This window comes from Marmota monax, unplaced genomic scaffold, assembly GCF_021218885.2.
Source record: "Marmota monax isolate L192 unplaced genomic scaffold, Marmota_monax_Labrador192_F-V1.1 WCK01_AAM20220418_F8-fsc00842, whole genome shotgun sequence".
Lineage (NCBI taxonomy): Eukaryota > Metazoa > Chordata > Mammalia > Rodentia > Sciuridae > Marmota > Marmota monax.
In genome coordinates this window covers 52,131-73,553 of record NW_026693497.1, presented here as the reverse complement: position 1 = coordinate 73,553, position 21,423 = coordinate 52,131, and the positions used below count along the sequence as shown (strand labels likewise).

The 21,423-nt window shown below is 40.7% G+C and overlaps 1 protein-coding gene and 1 pseudogene across 1 annotated transcript; both read right to left on the bottom strand.

Annotated features, from left to right (window-relative positions):
• Positions 1-4,232: 4,232 nt before the first annotated feature.
• LOC124102140 (putative gustatory receptor clone PTE01) lies at positions 4,233-4,925 on the bottom strand (the record flags this gene model as incomplete). The annotated part of the gene is made up of 1 exon (XM_046458356.1): positions 4,233-4,925. A coding segment is annotated over exon 1 (693 nt), but the record flags the coding sequence as incomplete, so codon positions are not given.
• Positions 4,926-16,661: 11,736 nt separating this feature from the next.
• On the bottom strand, positions 16,662-17,241 carry LOC124102139 (olfactory receptor 7E24-like; annotated as a pseudogene).
• Positions 17,242-21,423: the final 4,182 nt, after the last annotated feature.

Genomic DNA, 21,423 nt, shown 5'->3' with positions numbered 1-21,423 from the left:
AAAACTGGAAATCCATATGCAACAAAATGAAACTGAATCCCTTTCTCTCGCCATGCACAAAAGTGAATTCAAAATGGATCAAGGAGCTTGATATCAAATCAGAGACTCTGTGCCTGATAGAAGAAAAAGTTGGCTACGATCTACAGTCGGTGGGGTCGGGCTCCAAATTCCTCAATAGGACACCCATAGCACAAAAGTTAATAACTAGAATCAACAAATGGGACTTACTCAAACTAAAAAGTTTTTTCTCAGCAAAAGAAACAATAAGAGAGGTAAATAGGGAGCCTACATCCTGGGAACAAATCTTTACTCCTCACACTTCAGATAGAGCCCTAATATCTAGAGTATACAAAGAACTCAAAAAATTAGACAATAAGAAAACAAATAACCCAATCAACAAATGGGCCAAGGACCTGAACAGACACTTCTCAGAGGAGGACATACAATCAATCAACAAGTACATGAAAAAATGCTCACCATCTCTAGCAGTCAGAGAAATGCAAATCAAAACCACCCTAAGATACCATCTCACTCCAGTAAGATTGGCAGCCATTATGAAGTAAAAAAACAACAAGTGCTGGCAAGGATGTGGGGAAAAGGGTACACTTGTACATTGTTGGTGGGACTGCAAATTGGTGCAGCCAATTTGGAAAGCAGTATGGAGATTTCTTGGAAAGCTGGGAATGGAACCACCATTTGACCCAGCTATTCCCCTTTTAGGTCTATTCCATAAAGACCTAAAAAGAGCATGCTACAGGGACACTGCTACATCATAGCAGCACAATTCACAATAGCAAGATTGTGGAACCAACCTAGTTGCCCTTCAATAGACGAATGGATAAAAAAATGTGGCATTTATACACAATGGAGTATTACTCTGCATTAAAAAATGACAAAATCATAGAATTTGCAGGGAAATGGATGGCATTAGAGCAGATTATGCTAAGTGAAGCTAGCCAATCCCTAAAAAACAAATGCCAAATGTCTTCTTTGATATAAGGAGAGTAACTAAGAACAGAGTAGGGATGAAGAGCATGAGAAGAAGATTAACATTAAACTGGGATGAGAGGTGGGAGGGAAAGGGAGAGAGAAGGGAAATTGCATGGAAATGGAAGGAGACCCTCAGGGTTATACAAAATTTCATACAAGAGGAAGTTAGGGGGAAGGGGAAAATAATACAAGGGGGAGAAATGAATGACAGTAGAGGGGGTAGAGAGAGAAGAGGGGAGGGGAGGGGAGGGGATGGGGGAAAGCAGAGGATAGGAAAGGCAGTAGAATATAACAGACACTAGTATGGCAATATGTAAATCAATGGATGTGTAACTGATGTGATTCTGCAATTTGTATACGGGGTAAAAATGGGAGTTCATAACCCACTTGAATCAAAGTGTGAAATATGATATATCAAGAACTATGTAATGTTTTGAACAACCAACAATAAAAAAATTTTAAAAAAAGAACCAAACTAAGTATACCCTTCAGTGGCATTTACTTTGTCACTATGGGGGTTTTTATATGCTTGTTTTTAAAGTTTTGGGGGAATTGTTGATGGACCTTTATTTTATTTATTTAAATGCAGTGCTAAGAATAGAACCCAGTGCCTCACTCATACTAGGCAAGTGTTCTACTGCTGATCCAAAGCCCCAGGCCCTATTTATTTTCTTTTCTTTTTTTAACTTTAACATTCAGTCATAAGGAAAATAGTGAATCTATTGAAGAATACAATTTTCAATGGATACTGCAGCACTGGAATTAGGTGAAACTCAAAATTGTGTCTAAGACCAAGCTCTAAGTGTCTCCTGTTACTCCCCTTTGTACCTATTTTGTTTGTCATAGGCTTGTGAACATCTCTGCCATAGTTCATGAGCAACTGAATGATGTATATGCTGTGAAGGGGAAGTATGGGGCTCATGTGTAAATGACACAGACACAAACAAGAGGTACTCAATCTAGGATGAAGGTACAGAGAGAGCAGCAGTGTGTTGAAACTCCACTGAGTATGGCCAAGACCTGTGCACAGAGCAGGGTCTATCCAATGATTAATTATTTTTTTATTTTTTATTTTTTTAACTCCTTGTGCCAAACATGGTATGGACTCTTTGATATCAGAAGTGAAAGAGTTGGCCATTCTATCACAAATATACATCATATAACTAAAGAGGGGTATTTTGGAAATGTGAAACCAGTAAATTTAGGTTACAAGATATTTTAATAGTATGAAGATTAGCATTTCCATATTATTTATAACTATCTAGGTCATATTTGCCCATATTTTATACCTTCTCCTATATTAATCATGTAGAGAGCACAAGTTTGCTCATTAATCTGGATTCAGTGACATTGTATCAACTAGAAATCACCTTCAATGACATTGCTGAGTAACAGAGACACTAACAACCTGCCCCAAGTTTAACAAAGAACCAGCTGAGACAACAGAAAATGAAATCAAATCATGAATCTCAGTGTGAGATGCTAATCTTTTCACTGTTTTCCATCCATCACAATATTTTAAGCTGAATCCAGAGGTCTTAGCTGCAGGCACCTACCAAATACAGTCTTAACCTCTTCCAAGTCCCTGAGTAGTCATGAAATCATGACGTGCTTTGCTTCCTCCCAAGAAGAGGCCTGACTCCCAGAATTCAGGAGGATGTGGCAGCTGCAAGGGTGTCCTGCAGAGGGGGACACAGGGAACTCTGGGATGGTTGATTTGTGCCCTCTTAATGTTAGAACTTTGTCTCATTTAAGCCACTTTTCCAGAATTAGTTAAAGTGTTAGTCCTGGGATCTACTGGAAATCCTAAGTGAAGGGTATAGAAAAATAGAGTCCCATTCTGAAGGAACAGAAAAATGAAACAGGGTTGCTTGTGAAAGGGACAATCTGCCAGCTCTGTCCTGCCAAGATGCTATGTGTCACAAATCCACAGTGCATTTCACACATAGTTTCAGTTATTTCACTTAAACTGCTAGCCCAAGTTACAAAAATATCTGATCCTCTCTACTCTGTCAAACACAATAACCTGGCACTTATAACTTGGTGAAGATTTTGCAGAAGAATTTAAGAATCTACAAATAGTGCACAGTTCAGCGCCTGGCACTCAGGGATCTCTCATGGAAGGATCATATGTTTGTATGTGGTACTCATCCAGGTCCACCTCCTCATCATCACCTTCATAAAGGTGCTAATGTCAGTGTGAAGGAGCACATTCCCTCCATGTGGATGACAGTGTATGGTAAGAAGGATCAGTGAGGGAGGAAAGGAAAACTGTAGTGAGATTGCCACCATGCTCACCACCACCGTGGATGTCACACACATGCCTCGACCCTCAGTCCCCATGACTGACACTGTGCAGTGCTCTCCCCTCTGGGCAGCCACATTGCATGTTGGTCCTTCCTCCATCCTCACCTCCCTCAGCAGTTACCTATTTACACTGGCTCAGGTGGTCATGACTTAGGAGAGTGGATTCCACATGGCTGGTACCCAGTCACCTCCCACCTCATCTTTAGGGTTGACATCTGTGCACGCTCAGGTAGGGGCTTCCTAAGACACAACCAGGGTGAGAAGAAACACAGGATGGGGCCCACCTGACTGGAGACATCAAGCTGAAATGCTGGAGGCACAGGCTGCTCATTGACTGTGGTATGACCTTGGAGGTTAAAAGCATAAAATTCCTTAGAGCCACAGGTGGAGAAGGCTTTGTACTTCCCACCTGAAGAGCATATCACAAGCTCTACAGTGTCATGAAAGAAAGATGAATATCAACTAATGTTTTTCAGCAATTCTTAGTAAAAAATAAGTTCATCTGTACTATTGATTTCTTTCAATTGTTTCCTTTTTTAACAGGAGCTTCTTAGGTCGCTTTCATTATGGTAAATTTAAATTATAAAAACTTGTCACTATTATCATTGTTAAATGTATAGCTTAGTGGCATTAAAAATAGACAGTTGTAAAACAATCACAATTATTTATCTCCATCAATCTTATCTTACCCAAGTAAAACCTTGTTCCTGGTGTGAAAAAAACTAAATATCCCTTCCCAACATAAGATCCAACCATTATACTATAAAAATTGATGACAAAATAGCATACAGGGCATAATGACAGGTCCAGGCATCCATCAACTCTTGCTGCATTTGCAGCATGCATTGACACCAGAGATCACAGTCCTGAGGTCAGAGTGCCCTACTCTGCAGCCTCCTCAGGGCACTTTTAATGTCCCTGTTCCTCAGGCTGTAGATGAAAGGGTTCAGCATGGGGGTGACCACAGTGAACATCACTGAGGCCATCACATCTTTTTGGGGAATATGTGATGCAGCTGATCCAAGGTACACTGCAGAGGCTGTTCCTAAAAATAAGCCAACAACTTCCAGGTGAGAGCCACAGGTGGAGAAGGCTTTGCACTTCCCATCTGAAGAAGGGATCCTCAGAATGGAGGAAATAATTTTATAGTAAGAGAAAAATATCCCTGAAAGAGGGAACAGGCCATAGATGGCTGCAAGAAAATACTTGGCAATGTTATTAGAGAAGGTGTCAGAACAAGAAAGATTCAGGAGTTGAGAAGGGTCACAGAAGAAACTGGAAATTTCCACATGCTTGAAACTGGTAATTTGTAAGATCATCAAATTGTGCAGATGAGAATCCAAGAGACACAGAAAAAAGGACCCCAAAACTAAGAAGCCACAGAGGCGAGGGCTCATAATGACCTGATAATGCAGTGGGTGGCAGATGGCCACAAACCGGTCATAGGCCATTACAGTCAGAAGCATATAATCCATATTACCAAGAAGGAGAAAAAGAGACATCTGTGTCAGGCAGCCCCCATAGGAGATGACTCTGCTGTGAGTTTGGATGTTCACAATCATGTTTGGGACCGTGATGGAGATGAAACCAATGTCAGTGAGGGACAGGTTGAAGAGGAAGAAGTACATGGGGGTATGGAGATGGGGGTCAGAGCTGACGGCCAGGATGATGAGCAGGTTCCCAAGCACTGTGACCAGGTACATGGACAGGAACAGTCCAAAGAGGGTGGGCTGCAGGTCTGGATTCTCTGAGAGTCCCATGAGATAGAATTTAGAGAGACATATTTGATTTTTTGCTTGCATATTTCTTGGGCACCTTTTGAAACAAACAAAGAAGTTTTGAAACAGAAAAACATAAAACAGATACCACACATTCTATAAACAATATAATTCAAATATGAATCAGCAAGGTGCTCACACTTTAGGTCCATACACCTTCAATAATAATGTTCGGCAGTGAAATACCCAGTCTTCACCCAGTCTCCTTTATCATTACTTCCTCCATCATTCACCCTCTTTCTATACTCACCTTGGAGATACTGAATTGAGCAATATTAGAAATCCAGGAGCAAAGGAGAGAAGAAGTTTGTGATCACAATGAAATTTAGCTTACTGTTTAAGAAAAAATCAGATAATAAGTAATGGCCTTTCTATAAGGAAAATTAAGAAGCAGTTTGATATACCTCATTTTGTTCTAAGGCTTTTGGACAAAAACCTTTGAGAAGATATTACAGACTGTAAGGACTGCTTTTAATGGCCACTAAATTAAAGTTAATGCAGCATAACCAGAATGCATTATGTTCCAATTGTCTGCAAGATTTCTCATCATTCTTGATCTTCTCATTTGCTTTTGTTGTGGATTTGTTTATTCTCCAAAAATAATATAATATGAAATAAGTAGCTTATTTGTTCCCACTGGATAGTTTTCAGCAAAGGTCGACAGGGCTTAATACAAGTATATCTTACAAATATTTCCAGTTTCATGAGTAGGAATGAAAATAACACCTATCCTTAGGTTTGCTTTGAGAGTGATTGGGCTGTTTTCAAGCATGGAGGAGCATGTGGTGAGCTCCAAGGAGGTCCTGGAGGGGGCCCAATATATGACCTATGCTGAATGATTCTGAGCCTCCCCTACTGTGACATCTCCTGTGGCTTGTGACCATTCTTCCATGGTGCATGTAGCAGGTGCCGCTATTTTTCTTCCCTTATCCCCAGGAATCCCACAAGGAAGAGCACCGTGGGCAAGGCTCTCTTTCTGCAATGACAGGGAGTTAAATGGCTGATTGCCTTGCCCATGGGACAGCCTGCCAGGATCCTCCTGTGATGTCCTGTGTCCATGGTTAGACAGACCAATATAAGCAGGCTGCTCTCTATTCCACCTAACAAAGCTGAGTTGCATAAATACAATGGTTTTCTTGGTTTACTATACACTAAATTGGGTGTGCATAAGCAGAGTAGGATGCTGTACATGGAATGGAAGAGAGGACAAGAACAGGCTGCTCAGCCCTCAGCCTGGACAACCTGCACCTCAGTTCATGATCTCTGGCTTCTGTCATCAATCACCTCATCATCCCATCACCACAGTCACAGCACTTTCATAATGATTAGGAAATGATTTTAAGGACTGTCAAATTTTGTGCATTTGTGGTTGAGTTTCCTATGGAAAATAGAACCAGTTTGGGTAAAAATAAATTTTTAAAAAGATATCTGATACCCTCATCTTAAATAAAAACCAAAACTTCATGAATTCATATACAATTCTGTACTTGCGGGTGTCCTTCCATCTGGCTACTCAAACAGTGATGTTTGTCATCAAGGTGAGAAAATGTTACTCCCAGTAATCCTTAGCACATTCCAGAGCCCATGCTGCATTTATTTGGTTAGTTGATTCTCTGATGGGTCATGAAACATAAGTGCCCATCCCAATACCCACCCATACCTGGTGCCCAACAAAGGCTCAGGCTCTGTGCCCAGCATTCCCATGAATATGCTCTCAGCTGGGCGCTTCCTGATGCAGAACCACAGCAGGGGACACAGCCATGCAGTACACTGGACATGAACAATCCACTGAAATACTGCAGGCACAGACTGTGGACTAATATAGGACCTTGGAAGCTCAATACACAGAGCTCACAATTAGACTAATCAGTCCATGCAATGCCCATCTCTAAGGACTTCCTACTATTAATGCAGGAAGATGAAGAAAACAAAGGTCCACTTAAGATTTGGACCCTAGCTATAGTTGGGAGGCACCTTATGTTCTCAGTTTACTTTTTTCTCTTTATTAGTATTTAAAGATACATCTCCTTTTAATGTCTAATTCTTATTAGATAAAAATATAAATAACAAAAATCACTATATGAACCATAAGAAGCATACATTTCAGTGACAGGTATTTGTCATTAAGTGTTTTTAATTAAAGCATTTAATTTTAATTAAGCATTCAGTCATTAAATTAATAGTGTTAAATTAATTAAACATTCAGTCATTAAATTAATAGTGTTAATTACTTAAGCATTCAGTCATTAAATTAATAATGTTAAATTAACTGCTCAAATGACTCTGCAGCATTGGAGTGATGTGAAACTCTAAAACACGCCTCAGACCAAGCTCTAAGGGTCTGCTGTCACTTCCTCTTGTTTGTACTCTGCTTTTCCTAGTCTCATGGATGTCCCTGCCATTGTTCTTGAGTAATTGGAGGTTGTAAATGCTGTTAAGGAGAAGTATGGGGCTCCGGTGTTCATGGCATAGACACAGACAAGATCTGCTCAATCATGTGTCTGACTCTGTGGGACATCCTGCTGTGGAGGAAGGGACAGAGGACAGCACCAGTGTGCTGAAACCCCTCTGAGCAAGGCCAAGACCTGAGCAAAGAGCAAGAGCTTAACACATTTTGCCCTATTTTATCTCCTGTGTCTAATGTGGTCTATAGGCTCTGAGGAATCAGAAATGAAGGTGAGATGGTCATTTCACCCCAAATATTCAGCATACACCTACATAAGAGGAGTATGAAAATGTAACACTATAGAAATTGAAAACACAACTTTGGATCCAAAGATATTTCAGTTGAATAGTATGAACATTTGCCTTTCCATTTTAATAATAACTATCTAATTTTTGACCATATTTTACATCTTCATCACATATCAACCACATAGAGAGCAAAGTTTTCTATTTAATCTGTTTCAATGACATTGGATGCACTGGAAATCACCTTGGATCACATTGCTGTTTCAGATACTGTAGCAAACAGCCAGGTGTTGGAGGAAAAAAAAATGAGTCCAGCCAACAGCAGCCAAAATTAAATTGTGACTCTCTGCGCTCTGATGAACTAAACTTTTTCCCTATTTCCAACCATTAGAATACTTTAAGTTGAATCCAGGGGACTTAGCTGCAGGTACATTTTTCAAATTCCTGAGTAGTAATGCAGTTCAGACCTGCTTTGTCTCCTCTTCAGATGGAGAAGGCTGGGAACCAGAATGCAGGAGGATGTGGCAGCTTCAAGGATATCTTGGAGTAGCAGAAACAGGGAGGTCTGTGCTGGATTATTTGTGCCTACTTGACCTTAAATTTTTGTCTAATCTCAGCCATTCTTTCAGAAGTGGATCAAGTGACAAACTAACTTCTCTGAATTGGGATCTACCAGAAATCCCAAAGGGAAGTACACATGAAAAGGAAGCCCATCTTGCAGAGAAAGGAAAGTACAACCCACTGCTGTTTTTAAAGGGGACAACCTGCCAGCACTGGCCTGACAAGATGCCATGTGCCTCAAACCCACACTATATTTCAAATGTGGCTTCAGTTGTTCTATCTGAACATTATCGCAATTTATATAAACACCTATACTCTTTCCTGCTGTCTAAAATAAAACTGTGTGACACTTATGCTGTGGGAAGACTTTGCACATGAATTCAAACAACCTACAAATAACACATAGTTTAGCAGTGCCACTCAGTAATCCCCAAAAAAAGATCATCCTCATCATCTCCTTCATAAATCTTTTGAATTGCTTATCACACATTTAAAGGGACACATTTTCTCCTCTTCTGGATGACAGTGTGTGGCAGGAACAGCCAGTGTGGGAATAAGACAAGGCTTTCCATGTGCTTTCTGTTCTGCGCACCACAACCAAGCCTATGAACTCATAGAATCATCACTCATCATCTGGCCCTTGTTCTCCCATCTGGTAAGACAAACTGCATGCTCCTACTGAGGGTGAAGAAATAATGCTGTGGAATGCCTTTCCTGCCCCCTCGCCTCACACAGCAGTTACTGATTCACACTGGGGCTCTGTGGTAGCTCCAAAGCCCTAAGTCCCTGATGCCCAGTGGTCCTCACTTCAGCCTTTGGGTACCAATACAATCTCAGCTAAGAGCTTCCTGATGCAGACATCCACAGCAGGAAGATCAATTATGGAGCCCACTGGACTGAAGTCCTCAAGCCGAAGGGCTGGAAGAGGCACAGACTGATTGTTGACTACTGTGTGAACTTGGCAGCTCAATGCCTAGGGCACCCAATTTACCAAGTAGTTGAAACATATCAGGAAGAAGAGGAGGAGAAAATAGACATCAATAAATGTTCACAGTTTGTATCAACTACTAACTAGGTTTTTCTCTAATATTAATTTATTTTTAAAGACTTTTTTCATATTAGTATTCTTATGGTAAATTTAAGCTACAAAAAGTTACAATTTCACTTTCTCAAGTATATAGATGTGCAGCATTAATCACATGTGTGTTTTTATGACCCTGACACAATGATCCATCTCCAAAATTTTTCAGTTTTCCAAAGTGATATTTGGTTCCAAATGTGAAAAATTCCCAAACATTCCTTCAAACACTAGCTACTAGCATTGAACAAAGAATGTGAGAAACTAATTAGAAAAAAAAAAATTAAAAAAAGAAGAAAAGGCTCTGCTTTTTTTGGCCTCACACATGTATGCTGAAGAGAGTTCACTCCACAGCCAATCAGAGTCCTGGAAGGGCACAGGCTCAGGAGTTTGGCTGTGGTTTCTTGGCAACGACTGTTTCCAGGAGGACCACTACCAAACCATGAGCTCCGCTGTGGATGGTGCTGTGGGGAGACTTGGCTCAACTCTAAGGGCTAGGTTGGGATTTCAAAGGTGGTTTTAGGTGAGGGGGAGGGAAGATGCCTCTGAGGCCCTGGCCTCTGCCAAGGAGAAGCCTTTTGGCTTGGGAACACAGATCCAGGGGCCATTGAGCTCCTCCACCAGCCTGAGGATAACATGCCTGTGCTTTAGGCAGGGAGGTCTTAATAGATGTAGCTGGCCCAGGTACCAGGTAGGATACAACCTGTGAACAATTTGCAGAAGGCTGTAAATGTGGGCAGCAGATGAGAAGAACAGGTAGTAGACTGGAACCTAGAAGCAAGAAGCCTGAGGCACCAGAAGGAGGACATGTGTGAGAAGTAAGCAAAGTCCAGGTTGCACAGCAGGGGGAAAACCAGGGAGAAAAGATCTCCCTCACTAAGACGCCTGGTGGCACTGCCCCTAAACCGCCTCAGCCCTGGGACCTGCAAACTAGGAGGGGCCTGATGCCTAGTCCACCTTGATGAGTAGCCAAATAAAAACTGGGTTCCCATCCACAAAAAAAATAAAAAGAAAAAAGAATGTGAGAAACCAAAAACTAAAGCTCTGATTATTACTATAAGTGCAGATTATAGGACTGAATGTTTAGCTTTGCTGAATTTTCTTACAAACAATGCAACTGAATTCTTCATGTGCTACTAGTGACTGCTTCACAGACATAGTGATTGGGACTGACAGACTGCAAAATGGATCCACAAACTATTTTTATTCTTTCCCACCTGACAGTTTTCAGCATAAATCCCCAGATCTTAACCACTGGTGAATCTCAGGTACATTTAAAAAATCTTCCCACTCTTATGAGTAAGAATGAAATTAAATCTGACCTAAGCTTTGCAGTGAGATGCTGTTTTCAAGTATGGAGGAGCATGTGGGGAGCCCCCAGGAAGGTTCTGGAGGGGTCCAAGAGTGTGATCTATGCTGAATGATCATGAGCCTCCCCTACTGACCTCTCCTGTGACCTGTGGCTGTTCTTACATGGTGCATGCAATAGGCGCCCACACTGCTCTGCCCTGGGATCCCCAGGAATCTCACAAGGAAGAGCCCATGGGCAAGGCTCTCATTCTGAAGGATAGAAAGGCTGTTTGGCCTGCTGATGGGACAGCCTGCCAGGGTTCTCCTGTGATGCCCTGTGTCCATGGTCAGGCAGCTCAGTGCAAACAGGCTGCACTCTTTCCCACCTAACAAAGGAGTACAAGTTACATTTTTTTTTCTACAAAATAATATGTGGACACATATAACTAAAGTGAGATGTCACACATGAAATGACATAGAACACGTTGCTCACCCCTGAGCCTGGGAAGCCCTGCACCTCAGTTCATGGTGCTCTGGCTTCTGTCCTCCTCATCATCATCCTTTTCACAACCACCACAGTCCTTTCATAGAGCTTTGGAAACACTATTGAAGGACCCATTGCACTGTGGTACATCAGAGTTTTGTAGTAAATAGAACCAGTGTTTAGGTCAGTGGGGTCTCTGATAAACTGTGTGATTGTGGCATGCTTGGTGGCTAGGAAGTTTCTGTGCAAAGCTACAGAATACCTGGCTGCTGGTAAACTTCCATGTGAAAGACTTGGGATGCCTGGCTGCTGTAGCAATGTTGCTCATGAGGAAGCTCTGTGTTCAGAGTTTTATCAGTTTGGACCTTTATCTTAGGCACATTAGCTCCTGGGAATAAAGGAACTTGCTTGCTCGATAAGGATAATGTTTCACCAAGCAGTGGTACTCCTATCTGTCCTCTTAAGAGTAACTTTAGATAAGGGACTTTCTTGAGAGCTGCAAAAAGCTCCTTACATTGCATATTGAAATGTAACTGCAGAATAAGCAACATTACTGATACTCTAAACAATATGTAGTTATGGCACTCCTGACCTAACGTAACCTATTGATATAAATAAATGTGGCTGCTTGGACAAGGGGCCACTTCTTTTCCTGCCTCTACCTCTTTTCTCTGTGTCTCCATTATTATTATTTCTTACACCAGTGTGAGTGGAAAGCACATTATAAATAAGGTATATGATATCCCAGTAAAAATAAAAACAAAAATTCACAAACATCATACATGAAACTTATCATCCTGAGATCTTCCCATCTGGATACTCAAACTGGGGATTTGTACTTGTGGTATAAAAACAGTACTTTGGATCTTTTTTCCAGGATCCCAAGGCTCCAATGGCACTTACAAAATTATGCTGCTTCTCTGCTAGCTCATGACAAAGAAGTACACTTGCCAAGACCCACCCATACCTGGTGTCCATTGAAGGCTCAGACTCTGGGCCCAGCATTCCCATGAATATGCTGGGAGCTTTCTGATATGGAACCACAGCAGGAGACACAGGCATGCAACTCACTAGCAAGAATCATCCACTGAAGGGCTGCAGGCACAGACTGATTGTGGTTTAATATATGACTTGAAGCTCAATGCACGGAGCTCACAATTAGACTAATTGATCCATGCAGTACTCATCTCTAAGGACTTCCTAATGTTAATTCAGGAAGATGAAGAAAAGAAAATGAAGGTCCACTTAAGATTTGGACACTAGCTGTAATTAGGAGGAACCTTATGTTATCAATTTACTTCTTTCAGTTCTATGTTTTTTAGAGCTTCATAAGCTTCTAGGTCCATTTTTATTAGGGTAAAATATAGTACAAAAATTAATATGTAAGCTATAACATTGATATGCTTCAGTGACCTTTATTTGGTCATTAAGCTTTTTTATTAATTAAGAATTCGTTAATTAAAGAAACAATGGAAGTACTGCTCAGAATGATTGTCAAAGCACCATTCCAGCACTGGAATGATGTGGAACTCTGAAACATGTCTCAGACCAAGCTCCGAGGGTCACTTCTCTTCATTCCTGCTTTCTTCTCCTAGGCTTATGGATATCACTGTCATTGTTCTTGGTAATTGAAGGTTGTAGATGCTGTTATGGGAAGTATGGGGCTCAGGAGTCCTTGACACAGATACAAACAAGAAATGTTCCATCTTGTCTCTGGCTCTGTGGGACGTTCCTAAGTAGGAGGAAGGTACTGACAGGAGAGTACCAGAGTGTTGGAACCTCACTGAGCAAGAAAAGAGCAGGATCTGCACACAGAGCAATGGTCTATTCAATATTTATCATCCTTTTACCCTTTTTTATTACCTCTGTGCCTAACATGGTAGAGTTTCTGAGTAATCACAAATGAAAGGTAGATGGTCATTTAACCCCAAATATGCAGCATATACCTACATAAGAGAACTATTAAAATGTCACATATGGAAATTTTAAAACTGTAATTTCAGCTCAAAAAGATATTTCAGTAAATAGGAAGGCCAGCACAATGAATGGAACATAACTTTTCTATGTTCATATGTGAATATACCACCAGTGAAACTCAACATCATGCATAACCACAAGAACAGGATCCTAATTAGAATAACTTATACTCCATTTATATATAATGTCAAAATACAACTCTGCTGTCATGAATCTCTAAAAATAACAGATAAAATAATTCACTGAAAAATAGATATTTCAGTTGAATAGTATGAAGATTAGCCTTTCCATTACTAATAACTATCTAACATTTTCCCACATTTTACACCTTTATCACATATCAGTTGCACAGGGAACAAACATTTTCTGCTTAATCTGGATTCAATGACATTGTATAAATTAACTATCACCTTGGATGACATTGCTGTTTCAGAGACAAAAGAAGTCTGCCCTGAGTTACAGGGGGAAATGAATACAGCCAACAACAGTAAAAATTAAATTGTGAATCTCTGGTTCTGATGCATTAATATTTTTCACTGTTTTCCAACCATCAGAATATTTTAAGCTGAATCCAGGGGTCTAGTCTGAATGCCCATCTCTGATACATCTTCAACCTTCCCAGATTCCTGAGTAGTAATGAAACCCCGACCTGATTTGTCTCCTCTTAAGATGGAGAGGGCTAATTACCAGAATGGAGGAGGATTTGGCAGCTGCAGAGGTATCCAGCAGAGGGGGACACAGGGAGGTCTGTGCTGGATTACTTGTGCTCACTCGATAGTAGATCTTAATCTTGTTTCAGCCATATAGGTGAAACTGATGCCACTGACTACTCTGTCCTGGGATCTACCAGAAATCTCAAACAGAAGAAGAAGGGTCCCATCCTGGAAGAACACAGACATGAAACACAGGGGTGCTTATGAAGGAGTCAACCTGCAGCACTGGCCAAGTGCCTCAAATCCACAGTGCATTTCACACATGGCTTCAGCTAAGAAGAAGTACATGGGGGTGCAGAGGTGGGAGTCAGACATGACAGCCAGGATGATGAACAGGGTCCTAAGCACTGTGACCAGGTAAATGCACAGGAACAGTCCAAAGAGGAGGGTCTGCAGGACTGGGTCCTCTGGGAGGCTCGTAAGTTCGAATCAGAGACACGTGTTAGATTTTGTGCTTGTATACTGCTTGGAAAATTTTGACAAGGAAAGAGTGTGTTTCAAAAGAAACACATAAAACAGGCACCCCCCATCCTGGAAACGTTTGAATTCAAGTATGCACAAGCAAGGTGCTCACGCTTTAGGTCCATCCACTCACAACAATAATTCTCAATAGTAAAAAACCCAGTCTCTACATACTCTTTGAATTTACTTTCTCCATCATTCACCCCTCTTTCCATACTGACTTTAAAGACATTGAACTGAGCAGTGTTAGAAATCCAGGAGCAGAGAAGTGAGACTGAAGTTTATGATCACTATGAAATATAGCTTACTCTTTTGGAAAAAGTAAGGAATATGTAATGACCTTCCTTTCAGGGAAATTAAGAAGCAGTTTGATAACCTTATTTTCTTTTAAGGCTTTTGGACAGAGTCTTTTGATAAGATATGTAACTCTGTGTGAGGACTGCTCTCCAGTCCTCACAACTAAATCAAGGATGGTGGATCATAGCCAGAAAGCAGCCTGTGCCCCCTTTCTGCAAGGGGTCTCATCATTCTTTGATCTTCTCATTTGCTTCCTGTGTATACTTGTGGTTTTTTCTTTAAAAAATATGGAGTATAAGGACTGGGGATATAGCCCGGTTGGTAGAGTGCTTGCCTCACATACACTAGGCCATGGGTTCAATCCCCAGCACCACACACACACACACACACAAAAATCACTTGCAAATGTTTTGGGGCTGGGGTTGTGCCTCAACAGTAGAGTGCTCGCCTAGCATGTGTAAGGCCCTGGGTTCAATCTTCAGTACCACATAAAAATAAATAAATAAAATAAAGGTATAAAAATTTTAAAAAATATGGAGTATAAAATAAGTATCCTTGTGTTTGGTTAAGTTCAAATATTGTTAAATATGAATGAGTCAGCACAATATCAATTGTAGAACTGTCCATAAATGTCACATTAGTGTGCAATGTACCCAGCAATGATTTTAAAATTATAAATTGTAAGATGTTTCAGTCATGCTCACCACCATGGATAACACACACATGCCTAGCCTCTCAGTCCTTATGACTGACACTGTGCAGTGCTCTCCCCTCTGGGCAGCCACACTGCATGTTGGCCCTTCCTCCATCCTCACCTCCCTCAGCAGTAACCTATTTACACTGGCTCAGGTGGTCGTGACTAAGGAGAGTGGATTCCACATGGCTGATACCCAGGCACCTCCCACCTCATCTTTAGAGCTGACATCTGTGCACACTCAGGTAGGGACTTCCTAATAGACACAACCAGGGTGAGAAGAAACACAGGATGGGATCCACTGAACTGGAGCCATCAAGCAGAAAGGCTGGAGGCACAGGTGTGACCTTGGAGGCTCAAAGCATAGAACAGACTGGCAAAATAGGTGACCTCTCACAAACTCTAAGATTGTCCTAACAATGATTACGGGATAAAAAGTTTGTAAAATGAACATCAAATAATGCTTTTCAGTAATTTTTAGTAAAAAAGAAGCTTTAAAGAAGAGTGAAATTATGGCATTTGCCAGTAAATGGATGGAGTTGGAGAATATCATGTTATGTAAAATAAGCTAATCTCACAAAACCAAAGGCTGAATGTTTTCTCTAATATGTGGATGCTAATTCACAATAAGGTGAGGGGGTGGGGGGAACTAGGGAAGAATAGTGTTACCTTAGATTAGGTAGAGGGAAGTGATGGGAGGGAAAGAGAGGGGATGTGGGGATAGGAAAGATAGTAGGATGAAACAGATATTATTACTATATGTATGTATGTGGCTGCATGACCAATGTGATTCTGCAACATGTACACTCAGAAAAATGAGAAATTATATCCCATCTATGTATGGTCTATCAAAGTGCATAAATGCATTCTACTATCATGTATAACTAATTACAACAAATTAAAAAAAAATTAAAAAAGAAGTTTGTCAGTAATTAAAACAAATTTAAAAAAAAGATTATTTATTTTATTGATTTCCTCTATTTATTCTTAGAAAATACTACCTTCTTAAAGCCACATTCATTATGGTCAATTTAAATTACAAAAAAAGAAAAAAAATTGCCATTCTTACCATTGTGAAATGCAAAGCTCAGTGGCATTAAATATAGGTATAGTTGCCAAAATATCACTATCATCTATCTCCCCCATTCCTTATCTTACAAAAGTGAAACTTTCTTTCCAATGTAAAAAAGTGCCAAACATCCCTTGCCAATAGGAGTCCCAACCATTCTACTGTAAAATTTTGTGAGAAATTAGCATAAGGCACATCTGAACAGGACCAGGTATGTAACTTTGCTGCATTTTCCAACACACATTGCAACCAGTACCACGGAAGTTGGGATTAGATTGCCCTGCTGTGAAGCTTCCAAAGGGCACCTTTGATATCCTTGTTCCTCAGGCTGTAGATAAAGGGGTTCAGCATGGGGGTGACCACAGTATACATTACTGAGGACACCACATTCTCTCTTGGAGAATGTGATACAACTGATCCAAAGTACACTGCAGAACCTGTTCCTAAAAATAGGCAAAAATCTGCCAGGTGAGAGCCACAGGTGGAGAAGGCTTTGTACTCCCCACCTGAGGGTGAGATCCTCAGAATGGAGGAAATTATTTTATAGTAAGAGAAAAGGATCCCTGAGATGGGGAAAAAGCTATATAGGGCAAAAAGAACATACTTGCCAGTACTAATAGAGTAGGTGTCAGAACAGGAAAGATTCAGAAGTTCAGAAGGGTCATAGAAGAAACTAGAAATTTCCACATCCTTAAAGCTGGTAATTTGTAAGATCATCAAATTGTGCAGTTTGAGAGTCCAAGAGACTCAGCAAAAATGATACCAAAATTGAGAAGCCACAGAGCCGAGGGTTCATAATGACTGTATAATGCAGGGGATGACAGATGGCCACAAACTTCTCATAGGCCATCACAGTCAGAAGCATATAACCCATACAAATAAAAATAGCAAAAAAGCACATCTGTGTCTGCCGCAGTCTGGCTGGGCACAAAATCACGAGCCACTCAAGCAGGAACAAACTTTATTTTTTGAAACTGCAGCCAATGTCCGGTAGGGGCCCGGGAAGATTTTCCATCCACCCACGCGGCCTCCTCTCGGACCTGCAGGGAGTGCTTCTCCCCTGGAACTCCCTCCTACTGTACTTCCCCAACCAATGGGAACTCCCAGGAGTCCCGTAGCCGGCCTAGGTGAACAGCAGGAATCCAATATCCATATGAATGCAAATCTTAACATAATCATATCATCTCAATGGCTAGCTGGTGTCACCTTTCGACCAAAAATGCCATGCATCATATACTTGGCTCTTAGCATGTGTCAGACAGCCCATGTAGGAGACGACATCATTTTGAGTTTGAATGTTTACAATCATGTTTGGGACTGTGGTGGAGATGAAGCCGATGTCAGCCAAGGACAGGTTGGAGAGGAAGAAGTACATGGGGGTGTGGAGGTGGGGGTCAGAGCTGACAGCCAGGATGATGAGCAGGTTCCCAAGCATTGTGACCAGGTACATGGACAGGAACAGTCCAAAGAGAAGGGGCTGCAGGCCTGGGTCCTCTGAGAGGCTCATGAGATGGAATTCAGAGACACGGGTTAGATTTTGTTCTTGTAGGTAGGTTGGACACCTTTTGAAAAAAAGCAAAAAAGGTGTTAAAAAAGAAATACGTAAAACAGGCTCTCCTCATTCTGGAAATATTTGAATTAAAGTATGCACAAGGAAGGATCTCATGCTTTAGGTCCACACACCTTCAACAATAGCTGTCAGTAGTGAAGCACCCAGTCTCTACATTTTTTTTCATTATCACCTTCTCCATCATTCACCCCTCTTCCTATACTCACCTAAGAAACATTGAGCTGAGCAGTGTTAAAAGTCCAGGAGCAGAGAAGAAGTCCATGATCAACCCATATAATTTAAGCCAAATATCTGTTATATAAATGGCCCTATTTTTTTTTTCTTTTTCTTGATTCTGTACTCTATCTGGTCTGCGAAAAATGCTTCATAGTTTTTTGATCTCAAACCATCAAGTACATTGTTTATGATCTAGCACCAAGGAAAGCCCCAAAACTCAAGTTTTATTTCCAATCTCAGTCCTTCTTCATGGGTTCTCTGGTCAGCCATTCCTGACACATTGATTTCAATTCTCCTATTTAGGCTATGTGAAGTATACTTGGGTTCATTATTTATCATTTCTCTATGTGAAATAATTGGGTACAGTACAAAACAGAGTATAACAAGTAACAATGTAATAACTTCTTGGAAACATCCTCATTTATAAATTGGAGGTAGTAATTACCTACCTTCTATGATTGTCATGAGGAAATTAAAAAAAAAACTTTCAAGTGGCATAACTCGTAGTTCTCTCCCATTATTAAATCTACCTGTGTATATTTTAGAATATCCATACACAGTGATGTCAGACTAATACCAATTATATCAGCATATCCACATGTGAAGTTCTCAGTGGTTCTTTCTTACATCAGATCTGAAATCCTATGTCTAACAATATCCTGCCATACAGAACACTCTTCATGAATATTACCTACTCTTATTGTCCATAATACCATCACCTATATTGAAACATATGAATCTGATAATAATCATGCCAGGACTAAAATTGTATAGACATCTGAAACATTACCTAAGAAATTTGAGTCATAATATCTCTACCTGATTCCATTTTCCTGCAAACCTGTTCCCCAAACATACTTATTGTTATGAAATGCAGAGGTGTAATTATCTGCTTGTGTTTTCATGTCAGAATCATCTATCAAACACTTTTCTTTCACACAATTACCTAAACATAGGTAAAAAATCATCTAAGTAATATTCAAACCAATGCCCATTGGCCATGAAATGTAAACAAGTTTACATTAACCTGAGCTTTTAATTTCTCAATGAAGTACATTTCTCTTCTGCAAAGTCTTTATCTGATGCAAAGTGATGGAAAGGACAACATTGTTTAATGCAGTAGTATATTAGTATGACAATCATTTCAAAGCAGTCTCCCTATCACTTAAATAACAGTGTCTGGATTATATGTTGTCAGGACATGATTGGTTGATTTCCAGTGCAAAATCTGTGTCCAAATTTACTCTTAATGACCTACACTTAGGTACCTACAAGAACAGTTACTATCATCTACATCTTCTCAATCCTAATATGTATCTTGGAAATGCAATTACACCGTAACTAGGAATATTCTTCCTTAATGACTCCTGAAGAAGTTTGGTCTTGTGCAGGGAATACTATTTACTGTGGCTCTAACAGAAGAGCCAAGGCCTGGGCTGGAGTCAGGCAGGCAACATTTCAGACCTGCATTACCTGCCAGTTTGTGCACAGTGTGCGAATCTCTCCTCCTCTCCTTGCTCACTGCTTAAGGGAAACACAGATTATAACACCATCTCCACAACATGTGCAACATTGGGAACTAAATGAATATTTGGAAATTGTTATTTTAGTAAAAAAAAATCCATAATTATGTTAAGTATTAACATTATGGAGTAAAGCCATGGTCAAGGGCACTGGAGACTGGAATGAAGTGAAACCCTGCCGTAGGTCTCAGTGGAAGGTTGCAGTGTTAGGTGCCCCTTCAGCTTCTGCCTTGTTGCTTTTATTCAAATCCATGAAAATCTCTGCCATGATTTCTGAATACTTGCCTACTGTGGATGTAACTAAATAAAACTAAAGTGTCCCTATGACCAAAACATGCACACAAATGACACCGTTTGAAAAAGTCTATTCCCATGGACACTGCTGGAAGGAATGAAAGGACAGTCAGGAGGCCACAGTCTGTTCATCCAAATTCGTTTTGGTCAATATATGGAAAAGGGTGGGGTGGTTCAATTCTCAACAGACTTGCTCAAGATGTCACCCTGTGCCAAGCAGAAAACAGGATCCGGGGTGTAAGAAACAGAAGAAAGGAAGCCGTTCCTCCCAAATGCGCAGCACATGCATCTGTAAGGGCAAACATAAAGTGTCCCATCCAGAAACAGGAAAACGGTCACTTCAGGTCACTGGATATATTAGTTGAGTGGAATGAAGATTAACCTATTAGGACTAACAGTACCAATAATATCCAGATTTATTATGCCCTCATTTTATTCCCATATCCCATATTATTCACATAAAATAACCAAGTATCTATTTATCCTTACTAACTGTAGTTGCATCGATGGGAAATGAATTCAGGTGACTGGGCTGAGTCTAGACACCATTGAAACCAGGGACTGCTTTATAGACACAGTGACTGGGCTGACAGACTCTGAAAAGAATTGATTTAATTATTTTATTCTTTCCCACCTGACAGTGTTCAGTATGGGCCCAGACATTTTCTCTGCTGGTAAATATGAAAATATGAAAAAATACATTTAAAAAATATTTCCAGTATTTGGGGGGAAATGAAATCAAATCTGACCTTAGTTTTGCTTTGGGATTGAGAGGGCTGTTTTCAAGCATGGAGGAGCATGGAGGGAGCTCCACAGAAGTTCTGGAGGGGCCCCAAGAATTTTATCTAAACTGAACGACCATCAGCCTCCCCTACTGTGACCTATCCTGTGATGCGTGGATGTCCTTCCATTGTGCATGCACCAGGAACCCCACTGCTCTGCCCTGTGATCCCCAGGAATCTGAAGAGGAAGAGCACCATGGGCAAGGCTCTCTTTCTGCAGTGTCAGGGAAGAGGAGTGGCTGGTTGACCTGCTGATGGGACAGCCTGCCAGGATTCTCCTGTGATGCCCTGTGTCCATGGCCAGACAGCCCAGTGCAAACATGGCTGCACTTTTCCCCACCTAACAAAGGAGTACAAGTTACAAAAGTATAACACAGTGCTTCATTTTCTATAAAATAATAATAATGTGGACACATATAACTAAAGTAGGATGGTGTTTATGAAAAGGAAAAAAAAAAGGTAGTTGGTTAGCACCTGATCCTGGGAAGCCCTGCACTTTCTGTCATACTCATCATCATCTTATCACCACCATCACAGTCCTTTCTTAGAAGTTAAGAAACACTTCTGAAGGATTCATTTTGTGCTGTTGTGGGTGATATTTCTGTGAGAATCAGAATCAGTGTGGGTGGAGACCACAGTTTGGATAA